Source organism: Cavia porcellus, unplaced genomic scaffold, assembly GCF_034190915.1.
Source record: "Cavia porcellus strain 051 isolate PalLab524CR breed Dunkin Hartley unplaced genomic scaffold, mCavPor4.1 scaffold_11, whole genome shotgun sequence".
In the NCBI taxonomy this organism is placed as follows: Eukaryota; Metazoa; Chordata; class Mammalia; order Rodentia; family Caviidae; genus Cavia; species Cavia porcellus.
This window is the reverse complement of record NW_026947494.1, coordinates 68,062,779-68,081,073: the sequence shown is the minus strand read 5'-3', so window position 1 is coordinate 68,081,073 and position 18,295 is coordinate 68,062,779. Positions and strand designations below refer to the sequence as shown.

The 18,295-nt window shown below is 37.9% G+C and overlaps 1 protein-coding gene across 8 annotated transcripts in view; it reads left to right on the top strand.

Moving 5' to 3' along the window:
• Parp4 (poly(ADP-ribose) polymerase family member 4) overlaps nucleotides 1–18,295 on the top strand; it is a 133,177-nt gene that overhangs the window by 38,623 nt on the left and 76,259 nt on the right. For all 8 annotated transcript variants that reach the window (XR_001199995.3, XR_001199996.3, XR_010050592.1 and 5 more), the window contains 7 exons: nucleotides 1,757–1,894; nucleotides 4,732–4,827; nucleotides 7,945–8,128; nucleotides 8,594–8,750; nucleotides 11,510–11,634; nucleotides 12,716–12,847; nucleotides 14,727–14,813. Coding sequence is in view for 3 of the 8 variants with exons in the window: in XM_063258430.1 (XP_063114500.1) it covers nucleotides 1,757–1,894; nucleotides 4,732–4,827; nucleotides 7,945–8,128; nucleotides 8,594–8,750; nucleotides 11,510–11,634; nucleotides 12,716–12,847; nucleotides 14,727–14,813 (919 nt within the window). In the remaining 5 variants the exon portion in view is untranslated. The remainder of the gene's footprint in view (nucleotides 1–1,756; nucleotides 1,895–4,731; nucleotides 4,828–7,944; nucleotides 8,129–8,593; nucleotides 8,751–11,509; nucleotides 11,635–12,715; nucleotides 12,848–14,726; nucleotides 14,814–18,295) is intronic.

The following is an 18,295-nucleotide window of genomic DNA, read 5'->3' as shown; positions in this document are numbered from 1 at the left end:
CCTTCTCAGAGCTTTCGCGCGTCTCTCTCTCCCTGCCCTGCAGATTTGGATGCAGCAGTGGCAGCAGGAAATTCAAATCGCGGCTTCCAGTAGCGCGGGTTCTAGCTTCCCATGCTGAGATTTTATCTGTTCCTGTTATAGCATCAGGATTAGATTTCCAGTTGGTTTCTCTTAGCTTAGTTCATTCCTGGGTCGGCAGGGTGTATCTCCCCTTGCTTAGGACTTCTCGTACTGCACCATTCCTGGATTTTAAGTGGGGCATCTCAGAGAGCCTCTGTCCCTGCTGCTATCTATCTGCCATGTTCTCCCGGAAGTCCCCTGCCATGCTCATTTTCTTCTTTAACTTATTTGTATCAGACATTCTGTCCTGGATGTTAGATAGCTGACCAATACAATGTCCTTTGCTAAAAGTTTAGAAACCATGTAGCACTATGAAGGAAGTTAAAAAAGCATCTCATCACTTAAGAGATAAGATAAGCACTGTTGACATTTTGATGTAGAGCATAACCCAGATTGAATGATTCTGTCCTTCTGCTAAGCTCTCTGGGTGCTGGTAGGCCCAGTCTCAGAAATGAATGTCTCTGCTGGTAACTTCTGCTGATTTCTCTCGTGCATGGATCCCCTCTGTAGTCACTGGCAAGATAACAGTGGGCTGCCTCTGAACGTGGGCTCTCTGGCCCTTCTTCATCCTACAGCACCAACCTTCAGCGGCACTCCCAGTTTCTTCCCATGTCACCCCAGCTGAGTCACCCACCCAGAACTGCCTGTCCCCACATCACCATGTCCATTCTGCCTCCAGAACATCTTTCACCCGTTAGCTTCCTTGCACTCACTTTCCTGCTGTCTTTGGATCACATTATCCTGTTTACTCTGCCGTCTCCTCCTCTCTTATGTTCCCTGCCATACCTTCCACAATTGCCCCATATCATTTCCTGTTAACAGTTGGTTAGACCTTAAAATAATATTGGAGCTGGGCATGGTAGCACACACCTGTAATCCTGGCACTTGGGAGGCTGAGTCTGGAGGATCACTGCAAGTCTGAGGCCAGCCTAGGCTACAAAGTGATTTGAAGTACTGACTGAACTACTTAGCTAGACTCTCAAAACAAAGCAGAACAAAACAAAACAAAAGGGAAAAATGCACATTTTTTTTCTGTGTGCAATAAATGTCACTTCTAAAGGGTGGCATTCCTGACCAAACTTCCTCTGAACCTGGTTGTTTTCCTTAGTACATGAAACAAGATAGTTGATAAATTTGTAACTTTATCTTATTAAAATTAAAAGTCTATGAAGCCAAAAGGACTACATTATCTTACTATCAATTCCTAGAATATTCTGTATAGCTTATGTTTGTTGATTGAAGGAACCCAGTCAGTCTGTTATCATGCATATTATACATGAAAGAACCTATATATTTTCCATGTTACACAGTTGAAAAAGTTTGACTTATTATGCATAGGGATTTGTCATCTTTTAAACTATAATTTTAACTATGGGGACATTTTTTTAATTGCTGTCTTGCTCTGTGGCCAGTAATCATAGGAACTTGTCTTGGGACCTGATCCTTTCTTTTTCTGGCCATCATCTGTAAAATCTTTTATTTCAGAGAAAAAACATATTTGACAGTAAATTTTACATCATATCTTTGTTTTCTATTAACGTGATTTTTTAATGCCTGTGGGATTTCTTCTTAAATACTGATTTTTTTATTTGCTTCTAATTATGCAATCTCAAGGTTTGTCTTCTAATTCTTACAGTGAAACTCCAGTAGACATCTTGCAGATATTTAGCATTGGCAGAGTGAGTGAAGCCACAGAATTTTTAAGCAAACTTGGCAACACAAGGGCCTTGTTGCATGGATCTCTTGTACGAAACATTGTAGGAATCTTGTCCCGGTAAGAGTATGGCCTCTTCATCTTTCTAAAGTTTCAGGCTCACAAATATGAGCCTCCTTTCTTTCTTCCTTTTTTCTAAACTATATATATTATATAACAAATGCTATTGAACTCATGTAGATTGTTGGTGGGAATGTAAACTACTACAACCATTATGGAAATCAATCTGAAGAGTCCTTGAAGAACTGAAATGAGAAATTCTGTATGACCTAGATATTCCCTCCTATCTATCTTCCTCAAAGATTTTTACACATCGTACCATAGCCATATATACATACCAATGTTTATATCATCACAGTTCATGATAGCTAAATCTCAGAAGTAGCTTATATACCCAGCAACAGACTTCAATAAAAAAATGTGGTGCCTATACATAATGGAGTACTACTCAGCTATAAAGAAGAACAAGTTTGAGACATTTATAGAAAAATGAATGCATATGGAAAATAAAATATTGAGTGAAATAAATCACATAAGCTCTATATAGTATGTTTCATTTGAGTAAGGCTCTAATAACCTCAGTGAATATGGATATTATAAATGAACTAAGGTTAATAATATCAACAAAAATGAAAAATTGGAAAGAAAGAATTTTTGGAAGAAGCAGGAAGGAGTAGAACAATGAATTAAAAGACAGAAAAAAGAAACAAGCTGTATTTGTATATGTACCAACTGTACAAGATGATTGTGAAATGTATTACTACAAACATGTACTGATAAAAAAGTTATATAGGTCTTTGATCCCAAGGACATGGGTCTTTTCAATTAAAAACAGATGATTTAGTGTATTCTAGAGAAAATTATGCACATCATCATCAAGTACATAATCTGTTACATATTTAATTGTTTTCTTTAGAACACAATTTTAGAAAACAATTTTATTCTCTTTGTATATCCAAAAGTTGGTATATTGTATTTGAATCCATTGACATTTTTGTAATAGAATACTTAAAGTCATGCTTATGCTCAGTGGCATAAGCACCTGCCTTGCAAGCAGGCGGTCATGAGTTCGATCCCTGGTACCGATAAGAAAAAAATACTTTAAGTCATTAGTAAAGAATAAATTCTCCATTTGAGTGTATATATTGTTTTTTAACTTTTTTTGTCTTTTAAAAGTCAGTGTTTCACTATGCAGTTTAGACTAGTTTCAATTCACTTTGTATCCCATGCTGTCCTCAAACTGCTGCCTCAGCCTCCTATAGTGCTGGAATTATAAGTGTATGCCACCACACCTGGCCAGTATTTGTTATTTTTTTTTAAACTGTGTTACACAGATATGATTGCTCCCTGAAGTCTGTGTTGTATGGAAAGAGTCATTTCATGACTCTTCCATGTGGATCTAATTTAGGTATCCTAACACTAAAAACAGAGAGGTCTAAAAAGAGCACCCCTATACTGTGAATTATTTATTTAAAGCACAACTCTATTCTGCAACCACCTGAGAGTCAGTAATTATTTCAAAATAAAATGATATTAAAAAATAAAGTACAACTCTAATTTTGTTTCCTTTGCATAATGTAATATTAAGGCAAAATCTGAAGTCACAGGTGCAAGGGAGAGTTATGAGTTCTTTTATATACATTAATTAAGTACTTAAGAAACTTAAAGACTGACATGTAGCTCAGTGGTAGAGGGCTTGCCTGGATTGCATGAGAACCCTGCATTTGATCCCTACATTGCAAAACAATGCAAACAAATCACAAGCAAGTTAAGAAATATATAAACTAGGCTTGGTAGCACATACTGTAATCCCAGCACTCTAGGAGGCTGAAACAGGAGCACTGAAAGTTTAAACCTTACCTGGGAAACCTAGAAACTTATGAGACACTATCTCAAAATTTAAAATATGAGAAGAGCTAAGGATATTTTTTAAGACCCTTGGTTCAACTGCTATTACTACAAAAACAAAAAAACCTATGAAACAAAAACCTCTTAACATAAAATTCAAACAGTAAATGTTCATAACCAGGCATGGTGTCACACCACTCTAGTCCTGGCATTCCAGCGGATGGGGCAGTCAGATCAGAAGTTCAAGGCCAGTTTGGGCCACATAAGGAGTTCAGGGCTAGCCTGTGCTCTATAAAGAAATCCAGTCACAAAAGCAAAGAAGTAATAGATGTTTGTAATCATAAAATGTTAAAGTCTCCCTTTGCCTCTCTTTCTGGGAATAACTACGACTTCACTTGGACTATGATGAGGCCTCTGAATGCTCGAAGCCCAGCACATGGTCCTGAGTGAGGGACACATGCAGTCAACATGGGGCTTGCACTGGGCCTCTTCTGGAGGAGGTATTAGCTAGCCATGAGACACCAGCCATGGCTGGTGGCTTTTCAGTGGTACAGGGTTCTCCACTGGGGGACTACAGTAATCCTTTGGTATGCCCAGAGAATTGTGTCCAGGGCTGTCTCATCCAAATCTTCCCCCATGCTTGAGGGTCTTACATAAGATAGTGTAATCTTTCCCATAGAACCTATCTAGCTGTTCCAATATGCTTAAAGTACCTCTAGAAATTATTTGTATTATAAAATATTATGTTTTATAATGTATAAATACCACAGAGATAGCTATTATATTGTGTTGTTTAGGGAATAACAACTAGCAAAAAGACTGTACATGTGCAGTGAAGACAAAATTTTTTTTTTAAGTATTTCCACCTCCTGGTTGACTGTGGAAGTGGACTCACAGGTACAGGGGCCCGACTCTGCTTTCACATAACATTCTTAAGGTTATGCATGTCATGCATGTTTTTAAATTAGCTTCTGTCCCAGTAGAATTATGAAGTTATAATAAAAGATTCCTGTTTCTGGCAGATGTTTATAATACTCTTTTCTTTTCAGAGGATTGCTTTTACCTAAAGTAGTTGAAGATCGTGGAGTACAAAGAACAGACGTTGGAAATCTGGGAAGTGGTATTTATTTCAGTGACTCACTGAGGTTAATATATTCTCTTTTGCACCAAAAAGTCCTGCCCATTGCCCAGGAATCGCTGTTAGATCTGCTGTTCATTTTCCTCCATCTTTTTTTGGTAAAGGTTTTACCTATGACACATCATAAAATGCAACTTGTTTTCTCGATATATAGAAGCATCTTTTGTTTGGGGAAATTATAGTTGAAATTATCTTAGTCGTTATTCTCTCTTAGAGATGTTATATACACTTTCTTACTCAGTCCTTGCAATGGCCTGTAGGTAACTCTGCTTACTATTCCCATATCCCATATGGAAATACTGAGAGGATCTTGCCTCAGAAGGTACAGCTAAAATGGGTGGAAGATCACGCATAATGGTACATGCCAATAATCCCAGCACTCAGGAGACTGAGATAGGAAAATTGCCAGAAGTTTGAAGCCAGCCTACATAATGAGTCCAAGGTTACCCTGAACTACACAGCAAGACCCTGTCTTAACCAAAAAGAACAAGGGGATGCAGGTCAGGCTAGACCTTTGCTGTCTTTCTCTGAAGTCAGCATCCTTGTTTCTGCAACCCCCAAAACTCCTCCTATTCTTAAACTAAGTGCTTGCATATGAAGTTGTTTTCATTGTTATTGTCCACTTAAATTTTACATTGCTAGTGCAAACTAGTACAAGGTAAAATGGTTACATGCTGCTGTATTTTTGTGGACATTCGGGTGACTAATGAAGCCAAAGTCCTCGGTGACTGTTGCAGAGTGGCTCTAAGTGAGGAAGTCTGAAGAGAGAAGTCGAGTGCTTCCATCCCCTGCATGCAGTCAATTTTCCAATGGTTTTCTTTGTTTAAAAAGAGAATTCTAAACAGCAAATTATAGTGGTTGGAATAGCAGTCAGTAGACGGGCAAGAAGATATTTCTCTGGACTCCCATGGGAAGGGAGTTGTGAGAAGGCAAACTCAAGACTGGACTTCAGTGTGTCTGTAAGTTACAGGGGCAGCACTCATGAAAGGGAGGGAATGTGGAGAAGGAATAGGGAAACTGTCTCTTTTGCTAAAAAATGTAAGTCTTAGGGCATGGAACCAAGAAAAGCCCTCTTAGCAGTGCTTTGACATTTTGGACTTGACTTTAAAAAATATAAAGCTGTATTCCAAAAATGGTGCCCTGAAAGTATTCCCTAACCTGCAAGATATTCTTTATTGAAGCCACTAATCTCCAAAGAAAAGGAAACACAATCTCTCCTTTGGGAATCATTTATTTATTAGTTTCCTTTGAGACAGCTTCAGATTTGTGGCAATCCTGCATCAGCTTCCCAAGTGCTGAGAATATAGGTGTGTACCACCACACTTGGCTGGAATTTTTATTTTTACATTTGGATTCAGAAGGTGAGAATATAATGGCTGTGTTTCCCTTTGAGTAGTTCTTACTCGTGATATTTAATGTTCTTTCTGAACTTCAATGCAGAAAATTCAATGTAATTTCCCAAATTAATAAGGTAGGCTATTTTTTCTTTGGCATTTATTATAACAAAATATATATATTTTGTCATAAACTCAGAAACCCAAAATGTGCTGTACTTATTACTTAATGTGCCTTTATAACTTGTTCTCTTTCTGTAAATCTTGTGTAATTACCAGCTAAGTTGCAATTTTATAGCATACCCACCATGTAACCCAGTTCCCTGCCTCCTGGTTCCTGTAACTGCTTGTTCTGCCTCCCTGGTTCCTGTAAAACTAAGCCAAATTACCTTTTTTGGAGACAAGCTGATCCTAAGACCCTGATCCCTCCCCTTGTGGTTTGCTGCTTTATAACACCCTGCAGCTCCTTGCTCAGGGCACACTTCCCTGACTGCTTTCTGGGACAGTGTCACCGCTGAGCTCATCTAGTAAAGAGCTTCCTTTTAATTTTTTGGAGTCCATCATTTTTTGACCATCACATATTTCAGTAGCTAACAGAGATTTGGAGAATCGCTAGAATTTTCTCCATAGAAACAAAGTGCATTGATTACTGCATAATTAAAGATAATATATATCTTTGTTATATTAAAATATTTTGCATTATGGGAATTGAACCCAGGGCCTTCATAATAACATTTCCAGCCTTTTTTTTTACTTTGAGACAATGTCTCACTAAAATGCTAAATTGCCTAGGCTGGCTCAAACTTGCCATCCGTCTGCTTGAGTACTGGGATTATACACCTGTGCCACCACACGTAGGTTTATGTTAAGACTTTTCAATGGAACTGAGTATGTTTCTCCATGGTAGAATGCTTGCCTATCATATGTGAGACTGTAGATTCAATTTCCAGCATTGCAAAAATTTTATCATGTCTAGAATGAAGTTCTAACTTGAATCTTTGAAGATATTTCAGTAGCAATAAAATTGGTTCACTAGTAAAAATTTTTTCAACCGTATAGGTTCAATATGCCTTACTGAAATTTTTGTAATAAAAAAAATATGTTGAATGTATTGGTTACTTTTCTCTCATTGCTGGACAAAATACCCAGCACCCAAAATGAAGGAAGGAAAGGTTTGTTTAGTTCACAGTTTGTGGAGGTTTCAGTCCATTCAGCTGGCTCCAAGGCAGGGTGGCATGGCACGGGGGCAACACTTAAAGGTGGTAGAAGACAGCAAAACCAGCAAGAGCAAAAGCTGGGAGAGCTGCTTCTTTTCCCTTACATTTTATGCAGGCTACCTGCTCACACATTCTCCAAACTCCTCTGCACAGGCTCAGGATATTTACAGAGTAGAGTGATGACCCTGGACCCCTGCTTCTAAACTCAGTTCTCAAGTTGACATGATGTATCAACCATTACATTGAATTTTGGATTATTTTTCAGATGTGGGGTTGAATAATGAGCTCTCAGAGTTGGGATTTCAAGTCTAACCATGAAACCCATTTATGTTTTCTGTATACTTTCTGCACCTACCCTGAAGGTGGTTTTATACACTTTTTAGTGTACTTGTGTTTTGGTTGCAACTGATCAGATGAAATAAGGTGTGGAATTTTCTGTTTGTGGAATATTTCATATCTTGCATTCAGAATTTTGGGTCAGATATATTCAACCTGTGTTTTCTATTTATGTAATAACATGTTGGCATATACCTGTAAATGATGAAATATGTGCTTATTTCCTTTCTCATGCAGTACAAGCATTAAGTACTCACAACCAGGGGAGACAGATGGTTCCAGACTGCTGGTCATCTGTGATGTGGCCCTTGGAAGATGTGTGGATTTATTCAAGAAGGACTTCTCCTTAACTGAAGCACCTCTGGGCTACGACAGTGTGCATGGAGTTTCAGCAACAGCCTCTGTGCCTACAGATTTTGAGGTATTTTTATATCAGGAAACAGGCAGGGCTTGGGGTGTAGCTCAGTGGAAGAACACTTGCTTAGCCTGTTTAAGGCCTCAGATTTATTCCTCACTATCACAAGCAGAAAATCAAACAGGTTTTTTTTTTTTTTTTAAAAAGGTGAAGAGAGATCTGAATACGCAAAGAATAGCCTTAGGTTTTTATCCCTATTTTTATTAGTTATACTTTCAATTAAATTATTTTGTACGGGGCTGGGGATTTAGCTCAGCGGCATAAGTGCCTGCCTTGCATGCAGGCAGTCGTGAGTTCGATCCCTGGTACCGGTAAAAATGAAAAAGACAAAAAAAAAATATTATTTTGTACATATACTGCCTGGATTCTGTGTTTTCTGCATTAGCAAATGTGAAATTCTGCTCTTTGGAGATTACTACCTATGAAGCTCTGTTATTGTTTTTACCATCTGTTAATTTCTATTTGTTCTAGGATGATGAATTTGTTGTATATAAAACAAATCAGGTTAAAATGAAATATATTATTAAATTTTGCATGCCTGGAGATCAGATAAAGGACTTTTATCCTCATGATAGTAGCAAAGTAGAAGAATACAGACCTGAGTTTTTAGATACCTCAAAGGTTGAAGGTAAGACAGTTTTCCGGAATGCTGTTTTTGTTTATTTGTTTGTTAGTTGTGATTTCAGTAGAATTTATATGCATGTGTGATAATACCTGTAATCTCACACATAAATATTTCATTTTCCTTTTTTAAATTTTATATACAAAAAAATCCAAGTTGCTCAAGCAAGTTTGAGTGATAATCAAAATTCCATGTTCCATCATTAAGTTGAGCATGTTTCCCTCAGGAATAACCCCAGTAATAAAACCTGCTGTATTTATCTTCTGTTTGTTACTATAATGAAATACCTGAGGCTATGTTATTAAAGACATATGGGTAGCCTACAGATTTGGGCAGATGGAGGGCAAAGCAGGAGAGGGAGAGCCCTCTAGGCCCACTCTGCTTCTTCAAGGACCCAATGCCCTACACATCACTGCACAGGGGACCAAGCTTCCAGCACATGGACCTTTGGAGGCCAAACTACTTCCAAGCCACAGCACCTATGGTACAATTTTAAGATGTCAAAGTGCAAAAAGCATGATTGAGATGAATAGAATAGAAAGAAGATGGCTTTAGAGTCAGGAAGCTTGATTTTAAGTGTCAGTTGTACTGCTTAGTAGGCTGTGCAAATGGATTAATTTGTTATGGACAGGTCATGTAACCTGTCGGTACGCCAGCTTCCTTCAGGTAGGAATGAGAATGGTATCTGCATGTCATGAAGAAGGGGGAGAGTGACAGTCTGACATAGACCATAATGAGCCACTTACATGTCTGTAGAAGTACAGTTATGTAAGAGTGTGAGAGTGTATCAGAAATTCATGAACTCAAGTTATTATAATGTTGCTTAGTAGGACTTAAAAGCATGTTAACAGACTGACTGTGGGGATGTGTTCTAATTGTCCCAGCTACTCAGGAGGCTGAGATAGGAGGATCACTTGAGCCCAGGAATTCGAGATCAGCCTGGGCAACATAGCAAAACCCTGTCTCCAAACAAACCTGTCCCAGCCCTGTCCTCATTCCTGTCCTTGTCTCCACCCCCAGACCTGTCCCTTTCCCCTTTTTGGTTATGATTAAATTATATTTTATTTCTTATTTAGTGCCAAGAATTGGACACAAGGGGCTTGCATATGCTAGGCAGGCAGTCTGTCACTGGGTTATATACCCATTAGTCTTTTTTTATCAGAATTGTACGTATAGCTGAACTTAGTAGTACATCCCTGTAATTCAAAAATGGGAGGCTAAAGCAGGGAGAGCAAAAGTTGAGCCCAGCCTGGATAACTTAGTGACTTAGTGAGATTCTCTCAGAATAAAAAAGGGTGGGGGTGTAACTCAGTGCAAAGTCCTTGGCTTCAATTCCCATATCCTGTGCATGTGCATGTATGCACGCGCACACACACACATACACACGCAGGGAGAAATATGTGTTCATTCATATTTGTTCAAATGGATGACCCCAATTTTTTCTCTTTCATTAAATGAAATATGCAACAAGATAGACAAATATAGATAATACAAATACAGATGTGTAGATACAGATATCTTTATATCTGATTTTTGTACTGGTTGGTAAATGATGTGAACAGTTTCCAGTATATGCAGTGGTAGGAGTTTTCATCTTCTTGGATTGAAAGATCTATTTAGATAGATTTCGTATTGCTCCAAAATGTTTCTGTGGCACAGTAAATAATTGTGACTGCCCAATTCAGCATGACTAGGGGATGCAGGTAACTAGGTTTATGTTTCAGCTTGTACTTATTGAGATAATCTAAGGCCTCTGTATATGTTGAGGTGTAAATCTTTCAAATAATAGCATAATTTCTTGTTTGTGAAATGATACTTCAAAGCTTCAGAAGTGAGCTAGGAGTAGAGCTTCATGGTGGAACACTTAACTATATTAAGTCCTGTTTAGTCCCTGTATGAGTCAGGGTTTACTAGAGAAACAGACATAACACAAGATACACAACTGTATAGGAAATTATAAGATTGGCTTACAATGGTCAGCCACAGAGTTGAATAAGGAATTGTGCAGAGGATGTCTGTGTGCTAAATGTTGAAAGGTTCAGCCCAAGGGCTGGAGCTCCTGCTATGTCCCATACAAGTCCATATGAGGAGGCTGATGAGTCTGCGATAGAACACTGAAGAATCTATGATGGATGGCTGAAGAATCTGCAAAGAAAGCTGAAGAATCCCAGGCAGAAGCCAGTCTGTGCTAGCAGCCAGGAGACCACATCCAAGCCTGAAGGCGATGACCAAACAAACTACCTCTTGGAAAGAAGAAGTCAGTCCCTCCTCATTTGACTTTTATTGCATGCAGGCTGCTCCCCTGAGGTGGGTGCAGCACTTATACCCTCCTGTTGCACAGGCTGAGGATGTTACACACTAGAGACCTTGGACCCATGCTGAATCATTTAGTTTTGACCTTCTCACATTGACACAATGAATAGTATCCTAGAATGCTAACTGCTTGTTCTCTACACCCCAGGAAGTATGGCAGCTGAGTTACTTAGTTAAGCTTCTAGATTTCTCAGGTTGGCACAATGTATGAACCATAACAATCCCCAAAGTGCAATTTAAAAATAAAAATGGCAGAAGTGCTTTGAAAATACTCCCTTTTCTCATGTGGAGTCATTCACTTTTTAGAATTGGCTATTGAAAATAATAATGTTAGTTGTTCATTTTCTCCCAAAATGTAATATGTGTGGGGATGAAACTGAATAAAGGTCAACATAAAAATAGATAGGGCAGGCAAGGTTTTAAAGGTTAACACTAATATTTGTAATATCTAGATTACCAGATACCAGAGGTAAAGCCTTCCAGCAGTGTCAAGGCTGGCCTTCAAGATGCTTCTGGAAACTTGGTTCCTCTTGAGGATGTTCACATCAAGGGAAGAATAATAGACTTTGTAGCCCAGGTATGTTTTCTGTACTTTATGATATCTGACTAGTTGGATATAAATCATAAATGAGAATTTGAAATTTGATTGAAGTTACATGAACTAAACAAAATATGCCCATTATAATGTTTGCTTAGAGAATAATATGGCAAGGAGAGAATAGGCCATAAGTGTTCAGTACAGATGTAATCCCAGCACTATGGAAGACTGAAGTGGGAGAATCAAATTTGGGGCTGCCCTGGGCAACTTAACATGACCCTGTTTCAAAATAAGAAAAGGAGAAGAGGACTGTGGCTGTAGCTCAGTGTTAGTGTGCTTGCCTAGCATGTACCAGGTCCTGGGCTCAATCCTCAGGACCATCACCACCACCACCACCAAAAAAAAGTCCACATCTTGGGAAAGGATTTTTTCCTAGCCATCTTAATATGTTGCTTCAGCATTTCCAAGACTTGCACCCTAGCCATATGTGTATGAACAACTAAATATATATGTTACTGACATTTTGTCACTTGATATTGACTTTCCTTTGAAATGTAGGAGTGCATTAACCTGTGAACCTAGGGGTAGAAATTCAAGGAATGTGACAAAAATTCAAGGAATCACACGATGGAGTACTATACTGCCATAAAGAAGGATACACTTTGGTCTTTTGAAGGAAAAATAGATACACTTTGAGACTGTAATGTTAAGCAAAGTAACTTACACACGCAACCTTAAATACCTAATGATTATCTTATGTAAAAAACTCCTAAAGTGTAAAATATAAGATAAAAGAGAAAAATTCATGGAATCAAAAATGAACATGAGCTGAAAAAAACTATGTACATAAAAGATTTCCCTGAGTTCATTGAAGATAAAGGTTTGTGCTAGTGTTGTTCATACGATTAAAGGCAGATGTCTTGTACTCTGAGTAACTGATTGGAGGATAACAATATGAAGGTATATACCATTGTTGCCCCCTAATTGTTGTGTTTGGAAATTTTTTTCTCTTTAAAATAAAATGAACATGTCTAGTGTATATATAATGTGTATCTTCATTATTTGTTGTTCCTAAAGATGTTCCATGGAGTTTATTCAAGTATGTGGATTTGTTCTTCAGGTCACAGTGTTTCAGACTTACACAAATCAGAGTCACGTGCCCATTGAGGCAAAATACATCTTTCCGCTGGATGACAAGGCAGCTGTGTGTGGCTTTGAGGCCTTCATAAACAGGAAGCACATTGTGGGCAAGGTAAGGGTACAAGAACTTTCTTATCTAGACTTGAGTAGCAGCCTTTCAAAAAACAAAAGACAAATATTCTTTGAAAGGACCAACTCACATAGTTGGCTTTTGCTTAACATTCCTTTCCGATTAACTGATTTCTCTTCCTACCTGTCCAATCCTCATCATCATGTTGAAAATTCTTTGCTTAGGCAATATTTTTAAAAGGTAATTTCATTATCACAAGTTTAAGAGAAGTAGAGTTGAAAATTGGTGGAACCCTGTTTATATTTTTGCAAAAATGAATCTTCTGTATCTTGCTATGAAAGTCAGGCCAAAGTAAAGGCTGTTATTGTAATTGTCCAAGAAAAATTGTACCAAAAGAACTGTTGGAACTGGAGATGTAGTTCAGTGGTAGAATTTTGAGAGCCTAAATTCAATTCCTAGCGCTAGAAGGAAAGTCAGAAAGAAAAAAAATGGAGAGGAACAGAGAAGAAGAAGGAAGACCAAGAGCAAAGGAGGGTAGAAGAAAAGAAAGGAATGAGAATTGATTCATTCTGTTTCTACTCTAAGGACTAGCCCCTGACTGCAGTTATGACGTATAATTGTTAATAAACTTTTATTTTTCTCTGTGTAGTTCCGGTTTTTTTTCAACTACTGATTCTGATTGTGTGTGTGTGTGTGTGTGTGTGTGTGTGTGTGTGTGTTGCTGATGATTAAAGGGCCTTTGCCTAGCTAGTCTCCAGACCTTTTTATTTTTTGTGATAGAATCTCCTGAAGTCAATATGTTGCCTGGTCTCAAACTTGCAGTCTTCCTATCTCAGCCTCCCAGAGTGTTGGGATTATAAGTGTACAGGATGAAGTCTAGATGACTGAAATATTTTAATCCTAATTTGCAGAGAATTCTACTTACCTGTACTTCTCCAGTTCAAATTTATATCAAATACATTTTGATGATCTTATTATATGTTTTCATTTATTTTAAGATTTAGTTTTCTGTTTTCAAAAACATTAATGTAACTTTTCCTATTAAAGTCTGAAGTTATAGTGGGATCCTTAATTCCTGTGTTTCAAGTGGTACAGAAATCAGACAAAGCAGTTTTGAAGCAAAAGTTTTGTTACTGAAAAGCAGCACAGACAAAACAGTCATGCGTTTCAATGTTATGGGGTCTCAAAAAGGGCATAACTAATATTGATGGTTTTTTCCTAAAAAAAATAGTTTGGGGTAAGTGGAAATTGTTAATGCACAGGTGCTAGTTTTACACATAGCTCAAATCATGTGTTACATAAGGAAAGTTGTTACAGTGAAGTGAAAAGTCATCTGTCTGATTCGTTGCCTTCTTCTTTCCTTTCTCTTTCCTTCCCTTTTCTTTTATGTGTCATGTAGGGGATTGAGTCCTGGCCTTTGCATTAAGTTACATCCCCAGTCTATTCCTATTTTTAATTTTGAGACAGTTTCTCTGTGTTACCAAGTTTCCCAGACTGAGCTTGAGCTCTTGCCTCAGACTCTCAGAATGCTGGGATCACAATCATGTGCCACTGACCCCACTCCCACCAGTTTCTTCCAGTTTATTCTTAGTTTACCATTTTCCTGTCCTCTTTATTGTAGTACCACAGCTGCCTACCCATTTTTCTGTATCACAGTTGCCTCAAGGTCTTGCCTATCAGCTATTGTGAAGTCTCATTATAATGGATGTTTTTAGGTTTGTTTTCTTTTTTTTTTTTTTTTTTTTTTTTTTTTTTGAGACAGGCTCTAGCTTTGTAGTATAGGCTGCCTTGAACTGACTTATGTAACCCAGGCTGGCCTCGAACACAGGGCAATCCTCCTGCCTCAGACTCTGGAGTGCTGGGATTACAGGTATGCACCACCATGCCTGGAATAATAAGTCGTTTTAAAAATGTCTTCCAGATTAAGGACAAGGAAGAAGCCCAACAACAATACAGAGCAGCTATCAGTCAAGGGCATGGTGCATATCTGTTGGATCAGGATGTACCGGTATGTACTCGTGGGGAAGGATTGATGTGAAACTCACAGTATGCATCATGATAATTTACACAGTGATGGGCTTGCAAGATCCCTTGTAAGTAAGGAATGCCATGCTGGCCAAACCGATTTGACATGTGTAAAGAAAGCAAGGAACAGGAGCTGGGGATTTAGCTCAGTGGCTTAATTGCCTGCCCGGCAAGTGCAAGGTCTTGAGTTCGATCCCCAGTACCAAAAAAAAAAAAAGCAGAATCAGTATTACCCAACAAATAAGGGAAATCCTTCTGTCATTGGGTACTGCGTTTCCCAGAATTAGCAGCAAAAAGAGCACATTTGAGGTACACAGTGTTTTACTCTGGTAAAAGAATGTGGCATATTTGTATTTTCCTTAGAACTAAGCTCACTTATTAACAAATCCTACCTAGGGAGGCATGGTCCTGAGAAAGGCTGAGCTTCTTTGTTTTCTGATCAATGACTTAACGGGTTAAGTTAATGACCAGTCTGAAGGAGAAACTGTCACATCTATTGAATTTCTTTTGTGTATATTTTATTTTACTTTATTTTTGGTTGTATTGTTAGAGACAGCATGTCACCAGACTACAAAAAATGGGAAAAAAGATCTCTCAAGACAGTATTAGCACAAACCTGTCTTTTCAATGAACTAAGAGAAACTAGTAGTATAACTTTCCTGTGTTTTTTTTTCCTTTTCCCCAACCACGTTGCTCATTCCTTTTGAACATTACCTTTCCATTTCATAATATCTGCTGTACATTTTGGTCCTTATTTACTCTTTAAGTTTCTCCCACCAAGGAGACTATTTGATGTTTACACATATTAGTGATTTATTTCACTTATGAGTTGGTCTCCAGTTGCATCCATTTACCTATAAAAGTCTCAAGTTAGTGACCTTCTTTCAATCCTGGGAACTGGGCTGCCAGTGGTAAGTTCCTGCACCCAGCGGCAGGCCCCGGGCAGAGTTTAAAATCATCACTCCCAGTTGTTAGGTACCTGCCCAACTTCTAGGCATACTACACTAGGTCAACTAGACCACACCCAGGGATCTTTCTCAATCAAGGGAGTTGAGGACACATGAAGTGAATTCCAGAGCATTGGAACTTGCCCAGGGAGAGCTTTGGCCCATCATACACAGTTGTTAGGTGCCTGCCCAAGTTCCTGGAACACTGGAGGTGGCACGGGAGGTCCTATGGGCCTAATGGACACACTCAGCAATCTCCATTCAGTACCAGGACCCAGAGGCATAGGAGATGATGTCCAACACGCCCAGGGGAAGCTTGAGAAAATCACTTGAAACACAGAAATATAGGAAAGCGACAAAATGAAAGAACACAATGCAATCTCAAACACCCAGCCCATCCCAAGAAAGCCTAGGAGTGACGTACATATAAAAAATATATGCATAGACTTGAAATAATAGCAACTGAAATAAAGAAGCAACTCTGGGAAGCTTTAAAGGAATTCAAATGAGAAATAAATCTCCCAGGTAAAAGAAGAAATGATAAAAGTAATGAAAGAGATGCTGCACACATCAAAGCAGACACAGTTAAAAAATTAGAGAAACAAAACAAAAAGATAGAATCCCTAGATGAACAACAGAAGGAAAAAACAGAAACATGAAGGAGATTCAAAGAGATATACAGGAAATCAAAAATTCCATTGAAAGTTGTCAAGAAAGTGAAGATAGAATTTCAGAACTCGTAGATAAAATTGCAGCTAATGAGCAGGAAATGAAATGTCTTTTAAAAATAAGGAATTAGGAAATAAAAATTCAACAGCTGCATGATTCAAAGAAAAACAACATAAGATTGATAGGGATAAGTGAAAAAGAAGGGGACAACACAAAAGAGATCAAGAGACTACTTACAGAAGTAATAGCTGAAAATTTCCCAAACAGGAGAATGGAAACTAACACATGGATTAGTGAAGCATAAAGAACTCTAAATATCCATAACCAAAATAAAACTACACTCAGACATACAATAATCACCATCCCAGAAATGCAACATAAGAATAGAATATAAAAAGTTTTCAGAGACAAAACACAGATGACCTATAAAGGAAAACCTATCAGAATCACAGCAGACTTCTCAACACAAACAATGAAGTCAAGAAAAACATGAAGTATTTCAGATCCTAAAGGAAAATGATTTCCAATCTAGACTGATTGATGTAACCTACAAAACTATCCTTCAAAATAGATGGAGAAATAAGATACTTCCATGACAAAGAACAACTGAAGAATTTCTTGATCACCAGAACAACCCTGCAGAAAATACTGAAAGACAGTATAGATAGACATAGGAAAAATTCAGTAAGCAAGGCAATTAATAGAATGGAAAGATAAAGAAGCAACAGTAGAAAGATAACATGTCAACAATAAACCAATATATAAGTTATAACCATTAATGTGAATGATCTCAATTCACCAATTAAAGGAAACAGACTGGCATAATGGATCAAGAAACAACATTCAACCATATGCTGTCTACAAGAAACCCATCTAACCCACAAGGAAACTCACAGACTGAAAGTTGAAGAGTGAAAAACAATACTTCATGCAACAGGAACCCCCCAAAAAGCAGGGGGAGCTATTCTGTTTGCAGACAATGTGAACTTCAAACCAAGAATGATCCTAAGAGATGAAGAAGATCACTACCTACTAGTTAGGGGAAAACTTCAAGAGGAAGAGATAACAATCTTAAATATATATGCATCAAATTCCAGAGCACCCAGGTATACAGAGCAAGTATTAATAGAAATGAAAAATCAAATAAGCAATAACATGATTATAATAAGAGACCTCTATGCACCACTGACACCAAGGGACGGATCAACCAGACAGAAAATCAGCAAAGAAATAACAGAACTGAATCACACCTGTTAAAAAAAGGACTTGATAGACATACACACAGTGTTCCATCCAACAATATCAGAATATACATTCTTCTCAGCAGTACATGGGGCATTCTCTAAAATGGACCACATACTAGGTCACAGAACATATTTAAGTAAATGCAAAAGAATTGAAATTATCCCTTGCATGTTATCAGATCACAGTGCCATGAAACTAGAAATTAATGAAAAAAGAAACTTGAAACACACAGAAATTGCATAATACACTCTTGAACAATCAGTGGATCACAGGGGAAATTAAAGAAGAAATTAAACAATAACTACAAGCAAATGAAAATACAAACGCATCTTACTACAGTCTCTGGGATGCAATGAAAGTGATCCTTAGTGGAAAATTTATTACACTGAGTTCCCAAATCAGGAAAACACAGCAAACACAAATAAACAACCTGATGCTGCACATCAAACATCTAGGAAAAAAAAGAGCAAGTCAAAACCAAAGCCAAAAGAAGGGAGGAGATTATAAAACTCAGAGCAGAAATTTAATGAAATAGTTACTAAGAAAATAATCCAAAGAATCAGTGAATCAGAGAATTGGTTCTTTGAAAGAAGAAATAAAATTT